Raw genomic sequence first — 27,811 nt, 5'->3', positions numbered from 1 at the left:
TAACATAGATATGGGCCCTTTAAGCTTATATACTGAGGTCCAGTGAAACTATACTTGACCTTCTATACAGTTTCAAATTCAACCTTGGAAATGGAAAGTAAATCACTGGCACCGCGCTTTGGTCCTTGTTAATTTTTGTTCTCGTCTGTGGAAATAAACACTTTTGCATTCCAGTGCGTTAATAAAGATGAATTCAAGTCTGCGTGTCAGCCAGCCATTCAGGTAGCTCATTCCAAACATACCTGTACCATTGTGAGGGTATCTCCAGAGGACACTTTAAAAACATTATTATTAGCGCTCCTGGACAGTCTCAGAAGTGACAAGTGCCTAGCTAATGCCCACTGATTGTGCGCTATGAGCCTTCAAAGCCAAATGTATGGTATATGGTTTAATGATGTGACGAAAGGAGAAAGCATGGTACGATTCATAGCATTCCTTTTCTAATGAAGTGGAAGGTGTCAATTAGTGTTAAGATTAATGAGCTTAAGTTAAAGTTAAGGGTATACTTGTGATTTCTCTAATGGAAGATGACATTTTGTTGAGTAATCCCAATGAGACATATATTGAGAGATTTTGTCAATGTTGGTATAGAAATTGCTGCATTGAAGAGCCCATATTATACTATTCTCTGACCTACGGTATGTTATAATGCTATTTCTTTATCAAAAACATACTTGGATTTGGTTTTGTTTGATTCACACATGTTCAACACACAAACCTTGCATATTTAGACTGAGAAAATGCTGTTGTACCTTGTGATGTCATATGGGAATACAGGAAGTGCTCCATTGTGTTTTTAAACTCCATACAACTTCACTAAAATCGTTTGGTTTGGAAAATGCAGAATAAATGGTTACTCAGACATGTGTGAATGAAACAAAACACAACTCCAGGTATGTTTTTGATACGGTAACAACATTATAGCATGGTTTAAAGCTCACACAAGTCAATTTTGAGTAATAAAAATTGTTGAGTTCACCTAATTTTGTCCAGGTTTGGCCCCAGTTGATGTAGATTTGGCTTGGTTCAGCTCTAGTCCTAGCCAGGCTGGTGCCACCTAGTGTCTCCGCTCAATTTAATTTCTCTTCAGCGACTAGGCCAGGAATCGGAATACACTAGATGGTTCGCAAAAACCCCAGAAGTGTGAGATCGGGCAACAGCCAATCAGCGAAGAGCCATACATTCAGTGTTGGCAACAATTCCCAAGATTGAGGATTTAAAGCTGGAACAAAGACAGTGTTTGGTGAATTTTATCAAGGGGAAAGACGTTATTGTCCTTCTTCCTACGGGATTTGGGAAAAGCTTAATATACCAGTTAGCCCTGTTAGCAGCGCATTACATACATCACTACCAAACAGCAGCGATTGGTTAAATAAAAAAAAGTACTCACCTTTTGTCGAGCGAACGAATTCTAATCCTGCGAGGTCAGACGTTTCCACAAAGTGAAACCGGCTGATGAATCAGGCTACACTAGTCCTGCTTTAGTCCTAGAAATTCCAAGTTGCGTTCTGGGTTAGTGTCATTTTTCTCCCATTTTTGATGCAGTGTGTGTGAAAGTGTGAACACAGTCTGGGTTCTATAATTGCAGCGTTAAACCTGAGGAGCATGTCATTTTCTGCTAATATTTTTCCACAAATATGATGCTGAGAACCTTTAAAAGAATCTAACAAAGCAGCCATTTTCTTTCATTTCAAACCAGTGGCATAAAGTGGCAGAAGACACAGCACAGACCCTGCTTAGCTGTTTTCATTGGAGCCTGTTGGAATGACATGGGCCTTGTTGAGGTAAATCTGCAATAACAGTGCGCTTCAATAATGCCGGCCAAAGCCAAGACTTTAAATGGCTCAGTCCACTGTGTCTTAAATTCTCAAGCTTTGGTCAGATAAAACTCCTCTTGACCTTAGATGCCTTAAATTTGGCAGTGTCAGGCAAAGTTTATGACATTTTAGTAGAAACTCACACTGTTGTATTTTTCGTTGGATACCCTGTAGTAAATACTGAGTAGATTATTTCCCTTGGCCTGTTTAATTTTCAGATTCCTGTGCTTTTTGACATATATTGTCATGCCACGTAACCTTTTATAGAGCGGTAAAATTGGAGCAAGCTCTGTTCTTGTCTCTGATTGGGTCAAAATAAATTTTTCACAAATCATGGCCACTCATTTTGGTTAGAAGCCTATGTATTTGTTTATTTGTATTTTCATCAATGATATTGGCAGTGTTTTAGTCTTCAGATCTGTCTGCATACCACCAGTCCTGTGTTATGTAAGAGTATGACTCTTTGACCTAAATAACAAACCATTTTTTTGCTAACGCTAATTATACCGTGCACTGTTAACTGTCCTCACGTCCAGTGCCAGAATGCCATTACGCACGTGTTTAGATGCGCGACGTACGTGGAGCGCGTGTAAACTCCGCTGGACAGTGTTTCTTTAAGAATGTAAGGTGGGTGAGCCCCCTTTCCTGACGCACGCCTGGTATGCAAACATAAATTTAGCAGCAACGTGTTTGCTGGTGGAACAAAATATCTGGAAGCGGTCGTGGAGTGTCATGTCGTCTCTCGCAGCAGCGCTTGGATCCCCTGTGCTTTCTCTCCTCGCGCATTAGCTGCAGACAGACGGAGAGGAGAGACTGGAGCACGCCGCGGTGACACAGAGCTACTCAGCGGGAAACTGACGACAGGGAAGCCTACTACACGCACTCGTGGATCTACACTCTTCCACTGAGCGCCAGAGATGACAGGAGGCTGGCTGTGGACGCTCGGGCTGCTCCTTCTCACGGTCCGGGTGAAGGTAAGACGCGGTTTTTCATTCACAAATCTGAGCCTGTTCACTGCGGATGAGCGTGCAGTCGTGGCTTTAATTGGGCTATTTATTGGGACAGTAACGAGACACCTGTTGCTTGTGCTCTTTTCCTGCGTCTAAAAATGGAAAAAAGATGGAGTGTAGGTTATTGTTTATTGTGTTATTGTTTCTGTAGCCTAAGTGACACGTGTCTTGCGCGCACTTATTACAAATTAGGCTATGTCTGCTGAACTTGAAACTCAATGTAACAGAGGCTGACTGACACAAAATTTAGTACCACCCTGTATATTCTGATACTTAAATCAGAAAAACAAAACATTAATCATTACCAAGTTATCTATAGCTTTTACCTAAAAGGTATTAAACTATGAATAGGCTGACCAGACGTCCCTATTTACCTGGGACAGTCCCAGTTTTGAACCCTGTGTCCCCTGCCCCAGCAGATTTACACAAAACCAATGACTTGTCCTAGTTTTATACAAGAATTGATCCTAGTTGCTCCTAGTTTTAACCAATTTGATATCCAACAACAACAAAAAAACAGAAAAGTGAGTTGAAACTGGACTGAGTGTCTAATAATTTTATTAATTATGCACTCTTTTCACAATTTTCTTACCAACTACCACAACTTGGGTACATCCTAGTTTTTACTTTCGAAAATCTGGTCATCACCATAAGTATGAATGTATTAGACTCTGAAATATCAGACTTGGAAACTGACACTATTGATTCCTTGTATTAATTATGATGTCATCTTTCAAACAGGCTCAATATTTCACCATTTTATTGCCCCTACTTTGAAAAACAGCTTGGTCAGCTTTTTCGCCATATTCCCCTGTCTCTTTGTAGCTTAGCAGCATCCTTCCTGCCTTGTTGCGCAGAGTTAAATATACTGTCCTGGAAACTAATATAAGGTTAAACAACAAGGTGGGATGTCAGCATGTGTAAATGACTACAGCAGGTGCTAATGGGGCACTTCAAGGTGATTGGGCTTGTAGACACTCCGGCGAGCTGAACTGTAATTAGTATACGGCAGTGACGGAGGACCTGAAAGGTTAGGGACGATTTCTAGGCTAGTGTCCCGGGACTTTTTGCCCTGTGTGTGTGTGAGTGTGTGTGTGTGTGTGAGAGTGTGAGTATGTGTGTGTGTGTTAGCTCTGGGTCATCCATCTGGGCACTGGCTTTGAAGATGTTTGAAAGCTGCTCTTTGAACAACCATAGACTCCTGTACCATGTCTTTCATTAATGCTCCATTGTTATTGCACTGTTGTAAGCATCACTCGCGGCGTAAGGTGTAACTCAAAATACAAAGGACCTAAAACAACAATTTGAAGTGTCATTTTTTTTAGTGGATGTGTAAATCTGTGGTCTGGCTTCGAGCTATCTGGTTCACTGTCAAAAGAAAGACCTATTTAAGTGCCATGGATAAACTGCCTTTTCAAACAATAGGAAATAAATGAAGAGTGATCGTAAATTAGTCATTTAGATTTGTTTTATTTTTTAGTCTATTTAACGGGGACAATAAACATGAATAAACATCGCTGTAAATGCATCAGAATTAGCCTAAACGACTACTTTTCATCTGCTGTCCCTGGAGAATAACCTGCTAACAGCTCCTGTTTAAATATATTGCGGTCATTAACTATTAGAACTTCTTGGCAGCTTACTACCCTCTATGGGCGACAAAACTGATCTATTAAAAGATGTTATTAAATAGTGTTACTTAAGGATTACACAGACTAAAATAAGAGAACTATTTCTATTTCTTTTTACTCTTTTTGCTGATCCCATTCTTGAATAATAACAGTCATCAAAAATATATTAAAATAATTGCAAATTTTGTAAAATACTACACTTGGAACCATGTATGATTTGTTGTTTGAGAAGACTAAAAATGCAGGATGTAGTAATAAGTAATGTCATGTTATAAAGGTGTAAAAGTTCAGTTATATACATTTATGCAGTAGGCAGATCGATATTGTTGGGTGGTCTCCGCTGTGGCCCTTGTGTAATGATATCAGTAAAGCTATTGCACTAGAGGTGAGTGATATGCCTTAGTACAAATGTCATGATTTTCTTTGAGCCAGATCATTATTCTGATTGTATTTTAATGTTAAGCTACTGTCTTTATAATTCCTTTAAATGGTAAATAAATTTGCATTTTCTGAGTGTTCATACTTCACTACGATTGGTTATTTCCACCTGTCACTCACTTAGAGCCTTAGGGAGGTTGACCAATTGCAGTGCATGGGCAAAATTGTTTGTGTTTTAGCATAGACCTAGCCAGGCTGGCGCCACCTAGTGCCTCTGCTCAATTTAATTTCTCTCCAGCGACTAGGTCAGGAATCAGAATGCACTAGACGTTTTGCAAAAACCCCAGAAGTGCGAGTTCAGGCACCAACCAGTCAGCGAAGAGTCATCTGTGTTGGCAACGATTCCCAAGATAGAGGATTTAAAGAGAATGTTTGGTGAATTTTATCAAGAGGAAAGACGTTATTGCCCTTCTTCCTACTGGATTTGGGAAAAGCTTAATATACCAGTTAGACCCGTTAGCAGCGCATTACATAAGTCACGACCAAATAGCAGCGATTGGTTAAATAAAAAAAGTACCCACCAACTGTCAAGTGAATGAATTCTAAGTAAAACCGTCTGATGAATCAGGCTAGCATAGACCTGCCTTAAAGTGAGAATCTGACAGTCTGACCAAAAAACATATAATCACATAGATCATGATTCGACTGTTAACCATATTGCACAGCCCTATGTTGTGTTTTACTTAGTTTTGACCAAAGATAATTAATATATTTAGCATTTGCGTTTTTCCCCAGTATTGATACGTTGTAGTGACACCATGCTGTAGGGGTTCTGTATGTATGACTATGACAGAATGGTACTAGTTACCATGGTGGCACAATGCGCACATCAGCAATCACTGCCAAAAAAAGGTTCAAAATAGTCTGAAACCCAAGAAAAAATACAAAATGGATATAAACAGCACATTTTCAAGTGCCTCTGATCAAGATAAGCCTCCATGGTCCTGTTTATAGAGTTTGACTTTTAACAAAAAGGGAGAGCGACTATCTGAAAAACTGTTCTAATATTAGCTTGTAATATTATCAGCTCACCTGTTGTAGTTCCAGTTAATTCAGCTCTTTCTGGTCAGATTGTGCCAAAACAAAGCTCAGATTGAAGTCTAACTTAAGTAACAGAGCGTCAGACAGAGCAGTGTCTACAGTTAGCGTCACACCCCCAGCAATAGTGGAAGGTGGATAGTGGATCAGCTGCAAAGTATCAATTGTTCTTTTAGTTGTCTTGCATCTGCCACTTGAAAGACGACAAAACCAGCTGCCAGCTCCTTGACAGGCGTTCCCTTCTGCCGTGGAGTCAGCAGTAGACCTCCTGTCACTCCCCACAGTGAACTGCAGGCTGAGTTCTCCTTGTTTCTGCTGTGAACTGGCCTTTTCCTTTTCATCTCAGCTCTTGGGTCAAATTCAGCAAAGAATGAGACTCTATTAATACTTCGCAGCTGACGTCATCAACATCCCATGGAAATAAATGGAATAGTTTGGGGGTGACAAAATGACACAGACAGGTATTTTAAATGAGCATAAAAATAGATGTCTCTGTAATCCCTCTGTCAACTGGTTTAAAGGTCCTGTATTACACAAAATTGACTCCTGTGAGCTTTTAGTCATGTTATAATATTGTTAGCTCCTCAAAAACATACCTGAAATTCTGTTTTGTTTCATTCACACAGGACTGAGTAACACTTTATTATTAGTCTGTCTACATCTCCAAAGCTCAAAATGCTCTTCCACACTGTGATGTTATGAAGAGGTACTTTTCAAGTTAACAGCTACCTTTTACGTTTAGTTCAGCAGAGACTGGCAATTCCAGATTTGAAATTATCCTATGATTCTAGTGAAGATGTATAGATTTTATAAACACAGTGGAGCACTTCATGTAATACCACATGACATCACAAGGTGGAACAGACTGTCTTTCATTTGAGAGAAGAACTGTGTGTTTGTTAAACATGTGTGAATGAAAGAAAACGCAACTCCTAGTCATGTCTGGGATGAGGAAACATCATAACATAGAGCAAAAAATACTAGAGGTGGGGACTTACAAGTTGTGACTTGGACTCGAGTCAGACTTGAGTCACTATTTTTAGGACTTGAGACTTGACTTGATAAAGTGGATTAAGACTTGGGACTTGACTTGGACTTGAAGGTGAATGACTTGGGACTTGACTCAGACTTGAAGCCTGTGACTTGAGAACACTTGAGAAACACTTTTAAATCTGAATTTCTTCTATTCTGACTGTAATGATTCACACTAAGATCTTGTCAAGAAATTTAAAAAGGAAAAATTATAATTTCTTACATACTCATAAATACTCATGTATAAATACTTTATGAGTACAATTTATCTTAAAAGTCATATAAATTGCAAAAAATCTGGTACTTTGGTTTAAAAACTTGAAATGACTTGAAGCTCAAAGCAGATGACTTGGACTTCACTTGGATTTATGGGCCAGTGACCCGAGACTCGACTTGGACTTGCTTGTATTTGACTTGGGACTCGACTTGGACTTGAGGTCAAAGACTTGAGACTTACTTGAGACCTGCAAAACGACAACTTGGTCCCACCTCTGGAAAATAGTGTAATATGGGCCCTTTAAGTTGTTGGGGTGTATTTGTTTCAAGATTTGTACAACTATATAAGCCAGTCCTTTACCAAAGAGAACTGAAGAACCTACTTACTTGGATGAATGGCAAAATGTATTCAAACATTGCCCTAATAACAAAATTCATCTGTTTTGCTGTACAGTGTGTCTCAGTTCACATATACTTGGTGGTATTAACATTGGTATCTTGGTACACCCCAAAACACACAACTAGTGAAATTCGTGCCACTGTGGAGTACAGGGAAAGCATTCAACCACTGCACCACAAAGCTCTTACCTCTCTACATGGAAAAAAACTCTACCAAAACCAATAATTTGATGTTAATGATGTTGTTTTGTTCAATTTCTCCAAAGACCTCAGAATGAATCCAACAGCAATCTGAACACACACACCAGTTAGTCTTTGTGCTTTTTGTATTACTGCATTTCATATTCAGTCAATGTTTAAAAGATCCACAATTTTTAAGCACTTATAATTTCAATTTCTGTTTAAAACTAGCTGAGTCTTACAGCGGAATTGCCCCGCTATGCCAAAACCTCACTTTTAACAGATGAGGATTTAGAGGTGGCATTGCCCTTTGCAGGCTGAAAAAAAAAGCTCTTTGAATGTTTAGTGTGAGTAATGATTTGACACCTGCTAAGACTAGTGAGCAGACCTAATCCTTTTACATGCTTTTATTGAATCCTTTTTTGGCCCTCACCTCCATTTTGGAATGTTTTGGTGTTTTTATAGTGCACAAAATTGCTACATGCTGAATCTGTTTGGATTTGGGATAAAATTGGGCCGTAAATAAATTATCGGTAAGCCTTTAAAAGCATTATCAGTGAACATCAAAGCTTGATTTATACACTTAATAGAGCAACTGAAGTGAGTTTGACAGCCAAACATTTGCAAGCAGTCGTCATGTTCTCCACGTTTGGGAATAGATGATGAATAATGTGGACTAATTGGCATGTGTGTAGTCAGCTCCCAGACAATTCCACAGCAAATGCAGCCCATGCTTTGCCTTTAATTACTCTACTGGAAAGGAAACAGGCCTAGAAAAGCATTAGATTTTGATGTTTTGTCAAGGAAATGGTCCTTCAGAAATCGCGGTGATCAAAGTGCGTTGGAGTCTTCGGCGTATAGGGGCGGCTCTGGGGTCAGACGGCAGGATTAAGTGGGGTCACATCGTGCAAACAGTCCCAAGTGATCATCCGTCAATAGCCACATGTCCTAATAAACGGTCCCTGTTTCAAGGAGATTAAATTGTAAGTTATGTATTTTGGGATAGAATGTACTTGACTTTGTGATAAGGGATGTAGTAGAAACAATAGCCTGAAGTACATAGTAGTAGTAGCAGCAGTAGTAGCAGTAGTAGTAGTAGTAGTAGTAGTAGTAGTCGCAGTAGTCGTAGTAGTTCTAGTAGTTGTAGTAGTCCTAGTAGTAGTAGTAGTGAGACAGGCCTAATAGGTGGATAATACTTGTAAAGTAACACAGTTGATAGTGCTTTAATAGCTATACCCCTTTTCTACCTGTAATGGGAAATCAAATCACACCAAGAAACTCCTAATCAATATACATTTCACAGATTCATATCATGAGGCAGGTTGAGTGTCTTGCCCAACTACACAACAACCTGTGTGTTGGTCAAGAGTGGGATTTGAACCACCAGCTTCTGTAATTGTAAACAAACTGCTGTTGTACTCAATAATATAATGTGTTATCACTAAAGTATCTTTTAGGGATGGTACAAGATAGACTGATTCATCAGACAGTTTCACTTAGTGGAAACTGTCTGACCTCGCAGCATTAGGATTTGTTCGCTCGATGGTAGGCAGGTACTTTTTTAAATTTAACCCATCGCTGCTATTTGGTCGTGACATATGTAATCCATCGCTAACAGTGCAAACTGGAATATTAAGCTTTTCCCAGAGAAGATTTAGATTAGAAAAGAAGATTAGTAAGAAGGGCAATAACATCTTTCCCCTTGATGAAATTCACCAAACCTTCTCTTTGTTCCGGCTTTAAATCCTCGATCTCGGGAATTGTTGCCAACACAGAATGTATGACTCTTTGCTGATTGGCTGATGCCTGGACTCACACTTCTGGGGTTCTTGCAAACCGTCTAGTGTATTCTGATTCCTGACCTAGTCGCTGGAGAGAAATGAAATTGAGCGGAGACACTAGGTGGCGCCAGCCTGGCTAGGCACAAGATGTCGTGCCACAAGATCTCCCAAGACAAAATTGCTAAAAGATTGTGCACACATGAGAAAAATGATCTTGTGAGATTGTTTATATGAGTAATATTTCTAACTGTACCAAAAAACAGTCCTAGAATGGAAACAAAAATATTAAATGAAGTAAATAAAAAATTGTGGGGCCAAAATTGGAAACAGAATCATGAAATTTATATACTAGACATGATGTTAAAGTCTCGTCTTGTCTCGTTCTCGTAGACCTTTCTCATAACTCATCTCGTCTTGTGGAAATTGGATCTTGTCCCATCCCCAGTATCAAGTATAAGCATAATACGTAATCATAAATTTGTGGTAGTAGCCTGTAGTAGCAATAGCAGTAGTAGAAGTATAACCAAATATAATTAGACGTTGTAGAATAAAAAAATAAGTAGTAAAACATTTGCTCTTTATAACTCAACAGGTCTAAAAATTTATATGAAGACTTGAGTACAGATTGTTATTTCATTCTTTGTAGCTTCAGGACTTGATCATAAAAACTGCCATCAGTACAATTAAAGCCCAGCAGTCCCTTTGTAGTGAAATTGGAAATGTTTTCATCAGAAGGGGTCCCATTTGAGAAGTAAAGAAACAAGCTTCACAAAACATCTGGCCAGTGATGGATGGATGGAGCAAGTTTTTGGAGTGCGTTAACAAGACCAAATGTTTTCAGTTACTGCAAAAAAACTCCATACTCATCTCATTGTTCCCATCTGGCCCTAATATGCCGGCTGAGACTCGCTTGGAAGTGGAAGTGTGTGCGCAATGTAACTGTGAATCCAAAGGCAAAATTTGTTGTTATAAATAGCCAAGGTACCCACGAAATCTTTCACTTTTCGCTTGGAAATCTCCTAGCATTCCTCAGGTGGTGTGACTGGGGGATGCTGCTGTTTCAATCTGATGACCTCCAGAAAGCAGGCATTCAAAAGTGAACACGCCAGTAAGGAAAAAGGAAGTAGCTTCATATACTCCAGAGGCCAAGGCAAGAAACTCCAGACAGGCCCAGTGTTACAAAGTCGTACAAGAATATAATAACTCAACATGTTATGAAAAACCAATGCCAGTTGTTGAATCTTAGACCAAAATCAGATCCAAAAATGAATTTCCTATAATTTATAAAACAAAATTTGGCTGTGTATCCTTTGAGATAGTCTGTCATCTAATGGTGGTGAATGACACTTTGACAAAACCTGACTTGGCACACTGTTTCATTGCACTTTCGCAATCTCATTTTCAAGTTAACATCGGGAATTAATGAATAAACCAGCCCGGTCTCACTCGTCCAGATCTTGTGAAACTTAATAGTGTTGTTTTGCTTTTCAATCACTTAATGTGGAGCTCTCATAACATGCTGGGACTGAACGCTCAAAGCTAGTACTGCCAGTAATCGGCATAGCTTTTTGGATTCATGTTTCCTTAATGTGTTTGCAAAAGACCGTGTTATTCAAGCCTCAGTATCGCAATGCATAATGAGTTTTAGGGGATTTGTGCTGCTTTGAAATGGTAATTCTTTTAATATGCCACATGCAACATTTATTTTTATTAAAGGGTAACTCGCTCCAAATTATTCAGTGTATGTGGGAGGGTCGCAGACATCAGTTTGATCGGAGTTATTCAGGTCCATTAAAGGTGCAGAGTGTAACTTTTCTGGTGGAGGGTCCATTAAACGTTTTTCTCCATGGAGATGTTATTGCTTTGTCTGGAATGTTTCACAGTATGGTATTAAATAGTTAGTATAGTATTAAATATTTTCCTTGTGGATCAATAAATCAGTCTATGTCTAAATGTTTCTATCATCATGAAGACCAAACCAGGACAAGTTACAGGTCAGATCTGCGGAGAGGCAGCCACGCTCACAATCAGAATACCTGTTTTTCTAGGTATTTTTAAGACTTTAAACCAATTGTAATTTAATAAATGTAAGGTAGAGCTGTTTAGGCAAAGCAATCACATCTCCAAAGAAACTAACTTTTTTAGTAATGGGTCCACCGTCTGCTTGTTTCTATGCCGATGTTAGTGTGTTGCCTTGAATGTTCCACAGTACGGCATTAGACTTACAGTATGTACCTTGCATTTACACAATTATGGGTGTGTTTGTGCTCAAAAATACATTAAAAGACATGTATTCTTACTGTGAGTGGGGTCGCCTCTCCCCAGATCTACCCTGTAACTTTGCCAGGTAGTGTCATTTGCTTGTTTAATGCCATACTGTGGAACTTTTAAATCAAAGCAATAACATCTCCATAAAGACAAGCAGGTTGCGGACCCTCCACCAGAAAAGTTAAGCGGTGCACCTTTAAATAGAAGACTGCATTTAGTTTGTCATAGCATAAGGGGATTGGGACAGGGGTTAGTTCAGTGTCATGATCTAAAACCCAACCAAAATATCTTCCATTCAGCTCTTGAGACAGCAGCATACTTTGGAATTTTAACTATTTGAGCAACAATGTCAAAAATGTAACTGTAACAACAGGTAGGCACTAGACAAAGTATTGCCTGTATCTTTTCTAATCCTGGATAAATTGAGATTAAAACCACCCCTGTATTAAAGATGCACTGTGTAACTTTTCTAGTACCAACTTGTCTGTTGAGGTGTAACTGCTTTGCCAGGGATGTTCCACAGTACGGCATTCAAATTCTCCATCTTATATTTATTCAATTACAGGTGTTTTGTTGTTGCTGCAATAATACCCTGAAAGACATCAATTCTTAGTGTCAGCTTTAATGCCTCCCCACAGATCTGACTTTTAACGTGCTTATGTTATCTGGTTTTCCTCAGAGAAATAGCAGTTTAATGCCTATGCTGTCTAACGTTCAAGGCATAGCAAAAGAATCTCCACGGAGACATAAAAGTGGCAGGCCATAAAAGTTACGTAGTGCACTTTTAATTTTATACCAAATTCTTACAGAACATAGAAGACATGCAATTAGTAGTGGCACCTCCTGTGAGGAACACTGATCAACTGTATGTTACGAAAACTTGCTGCTGTACCCTATATTTAAGTTTACTCTGGGCGTGAATTATAATTTGTAAGCATGGATGAAAAACAACCAGTAGATGGCAACATTTCAGCAGATGCAGTATTCTACAGTCCAATTGATCTGTTCTTGCTTCGATATCTACCAGGTCCCTAATATCTGATCATTTGTGATTTTCCAGGTGGCCACTTTCCCCCCTTATATCCCCTACTTCCTGTTTGGCCTCATAAGACCATATTTGTTCCTTCATCACACAGTTTATTTGTCACTGGCGAGCTTGAAAGCCTCTGGCATCCTGTCCCCATCAGCGTGATTGAGCGCTGCTGTTTTATCCCGTTGTGTGTTCCAGAGCCTTTGCCTGCACATCATCTGGCCTCCACATTTCTCACACAAATGAATTCAAAAATGCTCAGACTAAAGCTGTGCAGTCGCCGCTTCGGCTTAGGGTGGTGTATCCCGGTTATCTTGGCCTGGCCTTGAAAGGGTCAGGTTTAAGAATAGTGGCCAGTCGTTTTGGCAGGAACAACAGGGAGCACTCTGGTCCCAAATTGGTTCTTGTTAATTAAAAGGCGAGCAGAGGGAAATGTTTGCCCTTGCCAGGTTTTGGAAGAGAGGACAGTAGGAAATGTTAATTCTACAAATTAAACAAAAGTTTGAAAACAAAATTGGTACACGAAGGTCATAGACTAAGTGGTGCAGGAAAAGATAGTACTAATGCTAGTACACAGTGTTGATGCATAACCTGTAAAAATTTAATTGTTGAATAACTTTTTTTTTTTTTTGTGCCTTTTAGTATAATATGATGCCAGACTAGGTCTAACTTGACTCCTAGTGATGTTTATTTACAATAATAATGATAATTGATATCATATCATAGCTACATTCATATTGTTGTCTGTATCTCCATCCTCCAGTGCTGACAGAGAACAGTCGATGACTCCCTTACAGTAGAGTGGAGCTTTTTCTATATCATCAAACAGGATCCTGGTCAGGAGCACCCTGAGAATCCCTCCAGACTGGATGGGAATGCTGTAACATTAGAGTACACTGTGCCATCTGCAAATAGTTGCATTGAGATGCATAAGAGCTATAAGCTCACTTTGATGTGGCTAGCATAATTAATACCAGTTTTATTCAGAGTCACACATTAAACTAATAAATACAAGGAAGGCATTCATCAAATGTAGAAAAACTTCACCACAGCTGCTGATGGAGAGATAATGCTACATTCACATACACAAAGGGAAAATTTATTGTGTGATACAGACATGGATTTAACTTAACCAGAAATTAAGTGGACGCAGACTGACACAGGGGCGTCATGGAGGAAAGCAGTATTGATGGGGTGAGAGAGGAACAGTTACATGAAGCATGCTCCCAAACCAAAAGGCCAAGCTCCAGATATGCAGAAGAAAACCATCAGTGAGAAATAAAGCATCCTCTACAAGGTTTCTTGGAAAAACTGAAAGAAGATTCAAAGGCCAGTAATGGACATCTCTGACCCTGGGCTTGGGAAACTGTAATAGATGTTTATAGTGTATATAATATGGAATAGCTAAAGCCTGCACATAACGCTCTACAGCCCAGACCAACATTCTGTTTCAAGATCTGAGATGAGTCGTGCACTGCAGCACTGCACTCTTTCACTCTGACAGCTCGCCCCAACAGCACTGGAAGAATGGGCCCAAATAAAGACAGTAGCTGGTGAAAATCAACTATACTGTATATATATAGTCAATCACTGCTTTTAACTGATAACATGGGATTGATTTTTAGTCATTGTTTGTGCCGGACAATACGATGCTTGTATTCACAAACAATACAGTATTGATAAAAAAGAAATAAATATGCATATAGGTCTGCACAATTATGATTATTATTATACATGCTTTACAGTATACATTATTATACATTTTTATAATCATTTTGAGCAGTAATCAAGACGAAGATGAATGCATTCAATGTGCATGCACAGGTGATTGGAAGTTTCTCAAGGTTATTTCTGCGGCATCACAAACCCTCTTTCATCTATTTATTGTCATCATTTTATTCAGTGCAGAGCAAATAATTGTATAAGTACGATTTAAATGATGATTTAAATAATTATTTTTTCCTTTATCCTTCACACAGAGACATGTAACACAGATTTCTGAATGCACTAAATGCAATATGCACTGTTTAAAATGTAAAATTCTGATAACAAATGTTGTAATAAGTGTAGAAGCCAAAATTGCCAAAATGTATTAATCAAGATGTTGCTCAATTCATTGACAATGTAAATAAATACAGCAGAGTCAGTGTAACTCATCATTACCCTGTGCTTACCCATAGACAGCAGGCTGTGCAGAAGGGCATTGAGTGTGGGTGCATGTAGCAGGGGTCTGGCAGGGTCTCCACGGCTGGCTGCAGAGGCTGTTTGTAGAGCTAACGATGCTCCCTAGGGTGCTCACATCTGCTCCCCTCGTGGTCACATGTCTCAAGCCACGGCTAAACACACGAAACGCAAGCTAACAAAAGAGGAGCTGTTTGGGTTAGACCAGGCCTCCTCAGAAGCAGATTCCTCAGTAATGGTGCTCAGAATAATAAACCAACAATAAACATATTCACTAAACTGAATATGTAAATATAGTTTGGCTAATGTAGTGGAGGTTTTTAAGCACTATGTTCACAAGCATGTCAGAAAAACGGATTATCTGGCCTAGTCCAATTTAAACTGATTTTCCAGAATGTATGTAAACAAGGGAACTAAGTTTGGTTGTAGTGGTTCAAATCTCCTTCATGCCAATAACACATCTGGGGAAGTCCGTACATACTTGGACCCCTGCTGTGTGTAACAGTGCAGTCCAATCACACCAGAGCAGACAAGAGAGGCATTCAACTGCAATGTAACTAACAGCTAGGGAGATATTAGACATGTGTTTGAATGTGTAATCCCTCATTTTGGATCAGCGGTGATGACAAACTACAGTCCCTCCATCGTGGACTATCTTGTGTTGATTCATAGTTTTGGTACTCTGTGTTAAGAGAAAGTACCGGAGCTGCTCTGTGTTTATTTTTACTGGAGAGCAGATAAGTTGACAAGTAAAATCAGTTGCTTAGCGCACTCTGGGCCTTATTTATCAAGCGCATTTCTCACAGAGATGCTAAAGAAGACGCAGCTCAGTTTTGCCAACATGCACAAAATCTGAAGCAGAGGAAATGCACATGAAGTTGTTTAGCGAGTGCTGCCAGATTTATTACAACTATGAGAGCAAAAAACTGTGTGATATGATTGTACGCTGGAGAGACTGATTTTTAGACAGGATAACTGCTGCAGTTTGTGAACATTTGATATTGATTTTAAATGCTTAAAAAACACAAAGACAGACAACACAATAACATGTTTCTTTTTTCAAACAGTGGTAATAAAATATAAGATCTTTACACTTTGGCTCTGACTCCCACAATCCTCCACTGAACCGAAATGTTCCACAGCAGCTTTCCATCAAAGTGGGCTTTCACCTGTCTGCCCCATGTCCTAAAGTGGAGCCTTCATGGTCCAGTCAGCGTGGATCGTACAGAGATCCTGGATGAGGTATAATGGTCCTCCCTGCATCGCTTCAGTGCCACAGGTGTGCACGTGTTCATGCACATATGAACGTGGATTAAGCTGGTTAACCTTCAGTCCCCGTCCCTGTCAGATGCTCATTTAATCCCAACAATATGCAAAAATATTCAGAGGTAAGAGCAACCATTAATTTGCAACAAAATTTCAACAATTCCGTGGCCCATAGCAGCAGAGACTTTAGCAGTACTCGCTAAATACTCAAATTTACATCAGTTTTGTGACAGACATAATATAATATTTTTCTGTTTACAATCTATTTTTCTGTTTACAATTTAGTGCATACATAGATAACTGAGGCCCTCTGAGTTCTGTGTGTATGTAAATATAGTGACTAAGTATAAGCCCTTTTTGAATGACAAATATTGTAAGAAACCGTAATAAGCGATTTCCTAAATTAACTAAATATCTCTCTAGTTAATGTGAGATAACATGTGAGATACAGTCTAGTGATTTGTCTGTACGATGTAAAAGTCGAAGCCAAAACTTCATCTGCTTTCCTATTTCCCAGGCAGCAGCTCTCTGGATTTAGCCCTGGCCCACGCATTAAAACTGTGAGCTGTGACACTGGGGCTACCATACGAGACATGTGTGGTCTGGATTACATTATGTGAAATATGTGCTGGACCTTTTATAGGAGATTTATCATGACTTGGTACGAAACAGTTTTTTTTTTTGAAAAATAGATTGAATTACCTGATCTGCAACACAGTATTGAATTTTATTTTATTTTTTAACTGTTAGTTTACACGTGTTTTCACAGTGGATAAGCAGAATGATTGAAAAAAAAAAAAAAAAAAAAAAAAAAAAAATATATATATATATATATATAATATATATATATATATATATATATATATATTATATATATATATATATATATATATATATATAATTAAGAAAGAAAAAAATCACACCAATAGGTCATAATTGAACAAGTTTAAGACAACATGGCAATATTTAAGAAACTCCAGTAGTTTGGTCTAAAAAAAAAAAAAAAAGCTTCATAGATCCTTTTGTCTATTAATATTTTTTAATCATTGTGGTGTCAAAATATGTATCAGATGTTATACCTCTTAATGTCAAAATTTAGGATTTAGATGCACCTATTTTAACAAATTTTCCAAAATGGCACCTTTGCTTTTAATTTAATGCAATTCTAATTCCAGAGTTAAGTTATTTGTAGTCTCTAACATGATGACATTACACTTACCTAAAAACTAAACCAGTCCCATATACTGAGTAAGGTCAAAGTTCATCTAGTCTTGTTCCCATTGTTCATGCTTTTACCTGTTCCAGGCTTGAGACAGATTAAAATAGTCAGAAAAGCCATGATTTGCCCATATACAATTGCAGCAAGTGACCTGTCTCCTTTGTTCTGCAAATCTTAAATTATATCTTCAAAGCCTCAGACAAAACTGAGCCTTTTCTTGTGGCAGGTGTGAACTTTTAGTGAACTTTCCTCTCAACTCCGAATGACCCTTTAGGATTTTATGTTCCTGCGCTTTCTTGTCCTTTTGCATGTCGCGCAGTGATCGATATTCTTCTTTTACAACATAATTATCTGTATGGGAAAAAAACGCATCCTGTGGTCCGTGTTTTTGGGCTCACTGAAACCACCCTGTTGTATTTGAAGTGCCGCTGTGGAATTTGTTTCGGCATACCTACGCCTGGTGACATCATCCGCTCCAGCTTTGATGTGATTGGCCGATGAGCCCCTGTCTCTCGCATGCTGGGCCTAGCTTGTTCCAATCTGTCGTCCTGCTGGTATGAATCCTCTCAACGCCTTCCCCCTCCCCCGCCACCTCCTTCTCTCGCTCCTTGATGACAGGTATGCAGCTCCATAACTATTTGGCAAGTATGACCTGGAAAAGTGCACATTTGACATTGAGCATGTCACTGTGTCTTCACTGGTTGGTTGCTTTTAAAATAAGAAGCTTTTTGTGTTATCTACAGCTAAGAGAGATTTGGCTGTAGTTGGAATAGCTGAGACTGTGGTGACCAGGTGGCCTAAAAAGTCACCTATGGTATAACTGATATTATCTATGGCACTGTATACCGGTGTCATTTAAGATCAGTGGTGACAGACAAACAGATAAGAAAGATAAGACTTTATGGATTGGAAACTCTTAAGCTTCATTGTTGTTTTTTTTATTTTGCTTTCAGCTTGGACTGCAACGATACACAAAAAAAAAAAATAAAAAAAAAAAATCCACAAATTGAATTATTCATGGATTAGATTAAAAGTTTCAAAATAAATATAAATGAAATAGTTGGAAAATGTTTAACTAGACACATTTTGTATAAGCACGTGTATACTTAGCCTAATTCACCAACCGGTTTCACTTTGTGGAAATCGTCTAACCTTGCAGCATTCAGGATTCGTTCATTGGATGGTAGGCAGGTACTTGCGGGAATTGTTGACAACACAGAATATATGGCTCTGGCTGGTGCCAGAACTCACACTTCCGGGGTTTTTGCAAACCATCTAGTGTATTCCGATTCCTGACCTAGTCGCTGGAGAGAAATGAAATTGAATGGAGGCACTAGGTGGCACCAGCGTGGCTAGTGCATACTTCAGTGTAAGAAGTATCCATATTTTCATTCATATTAAATAGATCCAACTTGATAAATTTCATCCTTTAATCACAATAATTTGACTGTATATTTCTTTCCATGTAGTTTACATCTTGATTGGACAAAAATAGTTAAGCTACATCTCTTGAGGAGCTGTTGTTCCAAAAAAGTAGGTGTACTATTACAACAAAAATCTTAAATAAATAAAAATAAAACGGTAGGCTAAAACTACAAATGGGATCACACAACAATTTTACTATATATTATTGCAAAATAAATATTATTATTCCAAAAATTTTGGTTCTTCAAAATCACAATATGTTGTTGAATATATATTGATGATCGCATGTATTGCCATATTGTGATAATAATGTATAGAATCGTGAGGGAGCAGTGATTCTCAGCCCTAGTGCTGACTCCTGATGGAAACTGTTCTCCCACTCTGTTAACTTTGCTAAGTTATACGTTTCATAACCATCCCCAGAACAGTATCATCTGTATCCTAACTTACCCTGCGTGGGTTGCCTTCCTTCAAGACACACAATAGCTTTCTGAATTGAGTTTAAATCACCCTGAGCAGTTATTGTGAACTTGACTGACTGACAAAAAGTACAAATGCAGCGCCCTCGCCCAGAGAATAAGCACCTTAATGTGCGCTGAGTGAACGCATCAACAGCAATGGAACCGCGGACAGACACGCGTCAAATTTGAGACGATAGCTGACTCGTGATTGGCAGGAGGCAGGAGCAGGAATGTGGCGTTGTGTGGGACAGGTACCAACCACTCCATCATCGCATTAGGCAGTAATCGTTACGGGCAAATCATTACACGATGGAGAGGCAACCAGGAGCGTGCCAAGTATGCAGCACCCGCGAGGATATTTTGGTGTGTGTGGGAAGGAGGAAGTGAGTGCAGACCATAAACACTGGGAGAATTTATTATAGACAGGTCATAAGGTTTAGCTGGGGAGAATGGAGAATGCACTTTCATCATTGATATAAACAACAGGCAAAACATGCAGCAATTAACTATGTGTTAGTTGAGCTATTTATGCATTTGACATCTAATATTCTAACAATATGTTTTTCTTTGGAGTACCTACAAATTACTCGTCTCATTAAAGGTCCTATATTGACTCCAAATTGATGCTTGTGAGGTTAAGCCTTTTTAGAATGTTGTTAACAAAAACATACCTGAGTTGTGTTTTGTTTCATTCATTCATTCATGCATGAGTAGTTCTTCATTATTAGTCTGTCTACATCTCAATCTTAACGTGCTCTGTTCCACGTTGTGATGTAATGTAGTTTTTAAGGTCCCATCCACACTAGAATGTATTCGAGTCATTTTTGTTGTGGATGCAGTGTTCGTCCATGCTAATTCGATGGAAAAGGGCTCCAGAGACGGAACGATCTGGTGCCGCCAGCTCCCACGAATTCACCTAGGTACGGATCTGATCCGGCACTGCGTGGACGCCTGAAAACATTGATACGCTGACACCACTGTGACTTGTGACGCTATTGTGAAAACAGTTTAAACAAACAATAGACAGATGGGAAACAGTGTAGCTAGAACTACTTGCTAGTACATGGGCCATGAAAAGACTGTTTTCACGCTTGCCATCTTTCTCGGCTCAAAAATTGGCTGTTGCAACTTATTAACGTTTCAGACGGTTTTGCTTTAAAGGGCGATGTGTAGTTCTATAGTTCTATGCGTATGACCTGCAGATGTATACTCTCTGAAAAATTTAACATGAACTATCTCCAAGATAAAAGCACAGAACAGACTCACCATTAGCAGAACACCCCTCTGTCACAGAAAGAATGCTCATATTCCACTGAGTCATGTCCTTTTTAATCTGACAGAAGCTGAACCGCATCAGCGCACAAGGAGTGAGAGCTGTTTTTTTGAGTGCTCAGTTTATGCAAATTAGCCATGCGGTTTTGAGTTTCGTTTTTGTAAAACGTAAACAAAAATGCTCAAAGTTGTGTGGATAGGGAAGGCTTGCGGACACAGAAACTACGTGTCTGGACTCAAATCAGTGATACAGTGATTCCTTTCAGTGTAAACGTAGCCTAAGTTAACAGCTACCTTTTACCTTTAGTTCTGTAGAGATTTGTAATTTCAGGGCTGAAATTATCCAAATGATTGTAGTGAATGAGTGTATGAAGTTTAAAAACACAGTGGAGCACTTCCTGTATTACCACATGACATCACAAAGTAGAAGAAAATGTAACAAAACACAACTCCAGGTATGTTTTTGATGAGGAAACAACATTACAACAGAGATCAGAAAATAGTGTAACATGGGTCCTTTAAATTTCAACCATGAAAAATCGTTTCCTGTATAAAGTGTGCAAATAAGCTATTCAATTTCAGTAAAATAAAAACAAACAGATAATTTAGTTTTAATTTAATTTAGTATTTTCATTTATTTAGCATAAGAAAAACACTCCTGTAGTAGCCAAGCATATCAATGATAATTTGACCTGCAAAGTTAAGTACTTGGCTGACCGTAGAAAGCTGGTAATGTTCACTTTTTCTCTCAATGACATTTCCACATGCCTTCATTGTAGCAGTTTATCAATGTGAATAGCTTAACAAACCAATAGGCTACATTATAGAAACAAAACCCCATTCATTTGAAGCACTGTGGAGTTGTTCCCATTTTAACAGTGTCCAAGTATAATTGAGCCTGATCTATTGCCTTGTTAGCGTTTTCGTAGCCATTACAAAGACTCCACTTAGCGCTGTGGACTGGAGAGAGACGAATGGGGCTATGTATCCTGAAGAGGTGACATACTAAAACTCAAACTAATCCAAACTGGATAAAGGGACTGGAAAAATGTACTTCAGCACGGGCACTCGCGTTTCCCATAGCTCACAGCAAATTAATCAAGATGCCATATTTGCGACAGTTGTTCTATCAATCAGTTAGCCATTTTGTCCAAGCGTATTATAGTTACACCTAAATAGCGAAAGGGCAGAGAGTTTTTCCTCATAATAGCTTAGGAATTTATTGCATTTGCCGTTAGCTAAGACATGCCAGAATCACCTCATTTCAATGGTGTTAATATTACAAAGTGTTACGGTAATTGCAGCAGTGGCTAATCTACACTGACAACAAATATTTTCGCTGCAGAATATTTTCCTGACTGAGCTTGCAGACCGCTAATTTATGAAGCAGATGTGGATTTGGGCAGCGCTAGCATAACATTTAGCTACGTAGATGGGCGTAATACTGAAAGACGGCTGTGCAAATTCAATATGAGACAACATTAGTGGCTCTCCAAGATTTGTACTGGCCTGCAAACAATACAATTGAAACTATTCTATTCAGTATTAACCATGCCCTCAGTAAGAACATAGCCACCATTCCCATAGCAGCCCCTGTTGTAGTAATTGTTATAAGCAACTTTACACACGCCCACTATTTTCTTTTGCGTCATTGGATGGATGTGTAGCAATGAATACAGTGTTTGCCAACCAACCCAGAAGCCTTAAAGGTCCAATATTTTGTAAAATTTAGTCTTGTGAGCTTTAAGTCATGTTAGAATGTTGTTACCTCCTCAAAAACATCCCTGGAGTTGTGTTGTGTTTAATTAAAATGCGTTGAGTAATCCTTTATCATTAGTCTGTCTACATCTTCAAAGCTCAAAATGCAAGTTAACAGCTCCTTTTTACCTTTTGTTCATCCAAATGATTCTAGTGAAGGTGTATGGAGTTTAAAACACAGTGGAGTACTTCCTGTATTACCCCATGACATCACAAGGTGGAATGGAGTGTAAACATGTGTAAAGAAACAAAACACAACTCCAGGTATCTTTCTGATGAGGAAACAACATTATAAATCAGAATCAAAAAATTGTGTAATATGAGCGCATTAGGTCGGTATTTTGCTAGGGTTAGGGTTTGTAAAAACACCAATAAAGCTTTATTTGAACATTTAGTGCTAATAGATAAATGTTGAAATTGAAGACATTGCTCTCTTAGGGGTGAAAAAAGAGTGAGTTTTTAGTAAATTGAAATGACTGCAAAATGATTACAAAAATTTTTTATCAACCCTACATATATATAGCACAAAAATATCGGCAGAGTTTATCGGCAGTCGGTTTCTCAGTAGCTAGCCAGGCTGGTGCCACCTAGTGCCTCCTCTCAATTTCATTTCTCTCCAGCGACTAGGTCAGGAATCAGAATACACTAGACGGTTTGCAAAAACCCCGGAAGTGTAAGTTCGGGCAACAGCCAATCAGCGAAGAGCCATATATTCTGTGTTGTCAACGATTCCCGAGATTGAGGATTTAAAGCCGGAACAAAGAGAATGTTTTGTGAATTTTATCAAGGGGAAAAACGTTATTGCCCTTCTTTCTACAGGATTTGGGAAAAGCTTAATATACCAGTTAGCCCCATTAGTGGTGCATTACATACATCACAACCAAATAGCAGGGATTGGTTAAATATGGTTTCTATGAAGTATCGCCATCAGCCATGAAAAAAAATTAATCTATCTCTACTCCATGTCCATGTGTCCTTAGGCAAGACACTTTAACCACTTTATGAACGGCATGTGAACGTGACTGTACGATGGGTGTAGGTGGGAGGGGCTAATAGAGCTGATTGACAGAATAGTCAGTCTATCCTAGAGAAGCTACAGATGGGTTACCAGCAGGTGTGAAATCACTAAGCGTTATACACATCAAATGAGAGTGTTTTTTTTTTTTATATTATATATATATATAAGAATTTCTTATTTAAATACCACTTCCACCCCCGCTGTTAAGTAACAGCTGTGAAGCAACCAGATCTGTTGTATCATGCAGGTGTATTAGCTCCTCATACTAAGCCCAGGAGCAGAGGAGGATGTGGCTTCATGTTCAACAATATGTGCCAGAGTGACTTACCTTGTCTCCAGTAATTTTTCCCCTGAGTGCAACCATGTGTGTCTGAAATACAACCTGAGGAGATGCATGCTCCAACCTGCACCTATCTCTTAGTCCTCTTGCAAAGTGTAGCCTTACATAACTATCTTTAATCCACTCCAATGTATTTGATTTCTGTCTGTCTATGAAAAGACTGTATCAAAATAAGTGCATAGAGCCACTGTGGCGTCAATCATTTTTAGCTTGTTGTTGTGGTGATTGTGGGAGATGAGTATTGGGCTGAGATTTTATTTTAAAGCTGGACAGTGTAACTTTGTAGCCAAATCTATGACTAAAATAAAAGCATGTTTTTCATTTTGGATGTTTTAATGAACAATAGAAAAACATCCAACCTTAATGTGAGCTTGATTGTATCTCCACAAACCTGACTGATCTCCAGGGAAATGTGGTTCCTTGGCTGTAATATCCCACAGTATAGCATGAAATTCATCTATCTCCATGGAGAGATAGATGAAGTGTGTTTTCACTTTTTGAACTTTCTATTTTCACAATATCAGTGGTACAGTGCTTCTTCTCACCTTAGTAGCTACAGTGATAGAGGATTGTTAAAACTGCACAGTATAAATTTTCAAGAAGAGGATCTGTCACATATTTGTTTCTATTGATTATTGATTATTCCTTGATTATTCCACAGTAGTGAATAAACAATGGAGACGAGTTAATGGTCAGATCTATGAAGAAGCAAGCGTCTATACTGTATAGATGCAAGTCTGCACATTGTAAAAGTTAATGTTTTTCATGGTATTTTTTTTTTTTTTTTAGCTATGAAACACTTGTAAATGAGTAAATGCAAAGCAGATACTGTATGTTTAATGCCCCACTGTAGAACATTCCATGGAAAGAGAAAACATCCATAGTGCACCTTTAAAGTGTACAGAGTTTTGGAAAATATCAATTATTGTTGTTTGCCTGAATGAAGCATTCTCAGCATTCTTTTAACATATGATAGTTGTGCTGTAAGTTTAGAATTTAGTATGAGCTGACATAAAGTACTTTTGGGACTGGGCTAAACCTCCAGTCATTGCTCCTGAGGTTTCTACTGAGTTTTTTTTAATGCTGCAGCACCTAACATTGACACTATAAATCACCTTATTTTTCTTCCTAATACATTTTATCCTCTGTACTTAACACTTCATCAGCTGACTCACTCCTCCTGGTCGCTGGGTCTTGGGGTGCGTTAACAGCCGCTCCCATTTCCTGCCTCCGTAGCACTTCCGCTCTCGCGCTTCCTGCTCATCACAGGTCAAAGCTCAAAGGTCAAACAGACAGTGCGGCAGAGATGATTGTGGGTCTAAAGAGTCTCAGGGAACACGCCCTTTTGGCCCTGTTCTTCTTCTGTGGAGCACTGATGATGTAGTACTTCTTTGAACTCAACTAGACAAATGGTTGCGGTTTATCAATATAAAATTTTGTGTGACATTATAATAGTGAAGTAAAAATAAATCTGGGGGATAAGGCCAAAAAATAGCCTAATGCATTTGCTACTTGTATGGCTGTATATGTTTCTGTTGGATTTTGTCTTATTTAAATCAAATTCAATTGCTTTCTGTTTTAATTTCATGAACACAAACCAGGCAAACTTCTAATTAGTGCTGTTTAATAGAAAAAATAGTCAACTTTATTCCTTCAAAATCTAACCCCTGCCTCCAAACAATATGGAGTCCTCCTGATTAAATAGCTAAGCTGATTAATGGCAAAATTTGGATCTTTATTAGATTAAAATTTGACTAATTGCACAACCCAATTTTGCAAGTAACAAAGTTCAATTAGCAATCAAATTAAAAAGCATACCATCGAGAAATCAATACAGACAATGATACGGTTTGCGGCTTGAATTGTTTTTGCTAGAGCACTTGATCAACTTCACGACTGCAAGATTTTTTTTATTTAGTTTTTATTTATTTTTTTGTTTATTTTGCTTAAGATAGTCAGTAAATCAGCACTTATCCTAGCTCTAGTACACTTGTTGGATGAAGAGGTGCCTGCCGGAAGGGCATCTGGCTTAAAATATATAGCGATTGCAGATGACTTCACACTTGGAGGCGGCGCAGCCATGTCCTCACTCATGAAAAGAAAAGCCAAAAAGAAAGTCGCATTAGCAATCAGCGTGCAGTAACTGTGTTTGAGTTTTAGTACATCCAACTTCGTGAAAATCTGATTGGACCATACAGCGTCTGTGATGAAAATGGTCTTGACATTGTTTCCAAATGTTCAAATAAATATATGTGTAGATTGAGGGAGTGTTTTTCTTTCCTCTGTGCTAATCCAGATCACTGCCTAAACTTGACCTGAGTTCTCTCCTGCTCGCTAATGCAAATGAACTTGCCAATCACGACTCCAGTGTAGGTAGGAATCTGAAACTGTCTATCTGTCAGTGTTTAGCGTGTCAAAATGTGTTACTAAGTTATGTTAATCATTATTGTTGGTGTTAAAGAGTGGTTAGACTAATTTAAAAGTACATTGTGTAACTTTTCAGGTGGAGGGTCCATCAAATACTTTTCTCCATGGAGATGTTATTGCTTCATCTGGAACTTCCACTTTATGGTATTAAACCTTTCTATCTTCATGAAGACCAAACCAGACCAAGTTACAGGCCAGATCTCTGGAGTGGTAAACCTGCTCAGAATCAGAGTGCCTGTTTTTCTAGGTATTTTTTTTTATATTTTGAGCTATAAAACCACCTGACTAAATGTAAGGTACAGCTGTCTGATGTTAGCCAGGCTGGCACTAACAATTTCATTTCTCTCCATCGACTAGGTCAGGAATCAGAATATACTAGACGGTTTGCAAGAACCCCGGAAGTGTGAGTCTGGGCACCAGCCAATGAGCAAAGAGCCATACATTCTGTGTTGGCAACAATTCCCAAGATCGAGGATTTAAAGCCGGAACAAAGAGAATGTTTGGTGAATTTTATCAAGGGGAAAGACGTTATTGCCCTTCTTCCTATGGGATTTGGGAAAAGCTTAATATATCATTTAGACCCGTTAGTGGTGCATTACATACATCACGACCAAATAGCAGCGATTGGTTAAATGAAAAAAGTACCCGCTTACCATTGAGCGAATGAATCCTAATGCTGCCAGGTCAGATGGTTTCCACAAAGTGAAACCAGCTGATGAATCAGGGTAGTCTGATGTCACACTGTGGAACATTCCAAGAGCAATGACATATCCAAAGAAACAAGCAGGTGACGGATACTCAACGAAAAAGTTATCTAGTGCACTTCTAAATTAATATAAGCCACACACATAGTTTTTGCTTACTTCAGGGCAAATTCCTTTAATTATGCATGTTTTAGTAGCGTTATTTGATCTGCCCTTTTGTAGGCCTAGATGTAGACATACATTGGGCAGTGTTTCCATAAGACCTTTCCTGAAGCGTTTCCTTATAACTCACCTGGCAATATTAAAAAAATGTATTTTGTCTTGGCAAATGACATTGTATTGTCTAGGATGTTTTTTTTTTTATTATTATTGTGGTTTGAAATTGAATTTGAAATTTAGTATCATGACAAAACTACTTTCAAGCCAAGCAATCCGTTTAGATTTTTGCAGTAAACAAATTAGTTCCACAATGAAACTTAAAAAACAGCCTAACAATATTGATTTGGCCATTGTACAGTAATTGTCAATACTTCAAAGAGCATTTTCTTTCTTCATTCCCACAGTTAAATAACTTGGAAATCACATTTGAAACAGTTCATTTTTCAACATTATAGCTACAAAGTAATAAGCAATGTAACTCTTTGTTCCCCTGTCATCACATCTCTAAAACTGTCAGCATCGCCAGTGCCAGCACGCCCTCCCTCCCTTCGCCCGCTTGTCTAACTTTCTCTGTCCTCTCCGTGACCTATAATTCCCTTCTTCCTGACCACCTAACTCTTAAAGATTAACAGAGCCCACACTACCTGTCCACCACCTGCTCGAGGCATCAGATTTACGGGCACAGGGCTAATCTCTGGGGTCCCGTTGGTCCTTGTGGTCTTTGGAAATGGAAACGCAGTA

The 27,811-nt window shown here is 38.7% G+C and overlaps 1 protein-coding gene across 1 annotated transcript in view; it reads left to right on the top strand.

The window, feature by feature from the left end:
• Window positions 1–2,631: 2,631 nt before the first annotated feature.
• Window positions 2,632–27,811, top strand: part of LOC110159324 (ADAMTS-like protein 1) — a 136,371-nt gene continuing 111,191 nt past the window's right edge. The window contains 1 exon segment of the mRNA XM_055156845.1: window positions 2,632–2,791. Within this exon segment, the coding sequence (XP_055012820.1) occupies window positions 2,735–2,791 (57 nt within the window). The 5' untranslated portion in view covers window positions 2,632–2,734.

This window comes from Boleophthalmus pectinirostris, unplaced genomic scaffold (genome assembly GCF_026225935.1).
Source record: "Boleophthalmus pectinirostris isolate CB_2022bp ecotype Guang Dong unplaced genomic scaffold, ASM2622593v1 HiC_scaffold_20, whole genome shotgun sequence".
NCBI lineage: Eukaryota > Metazoa > Chordata > Actinopteri > Gobiiformes > Gobiidae > Boleophthalmus > Boleophthalmus pectinirostris.
This window is presented reverse-complemented; position numbering and strand designations above follow the sequence as displayed.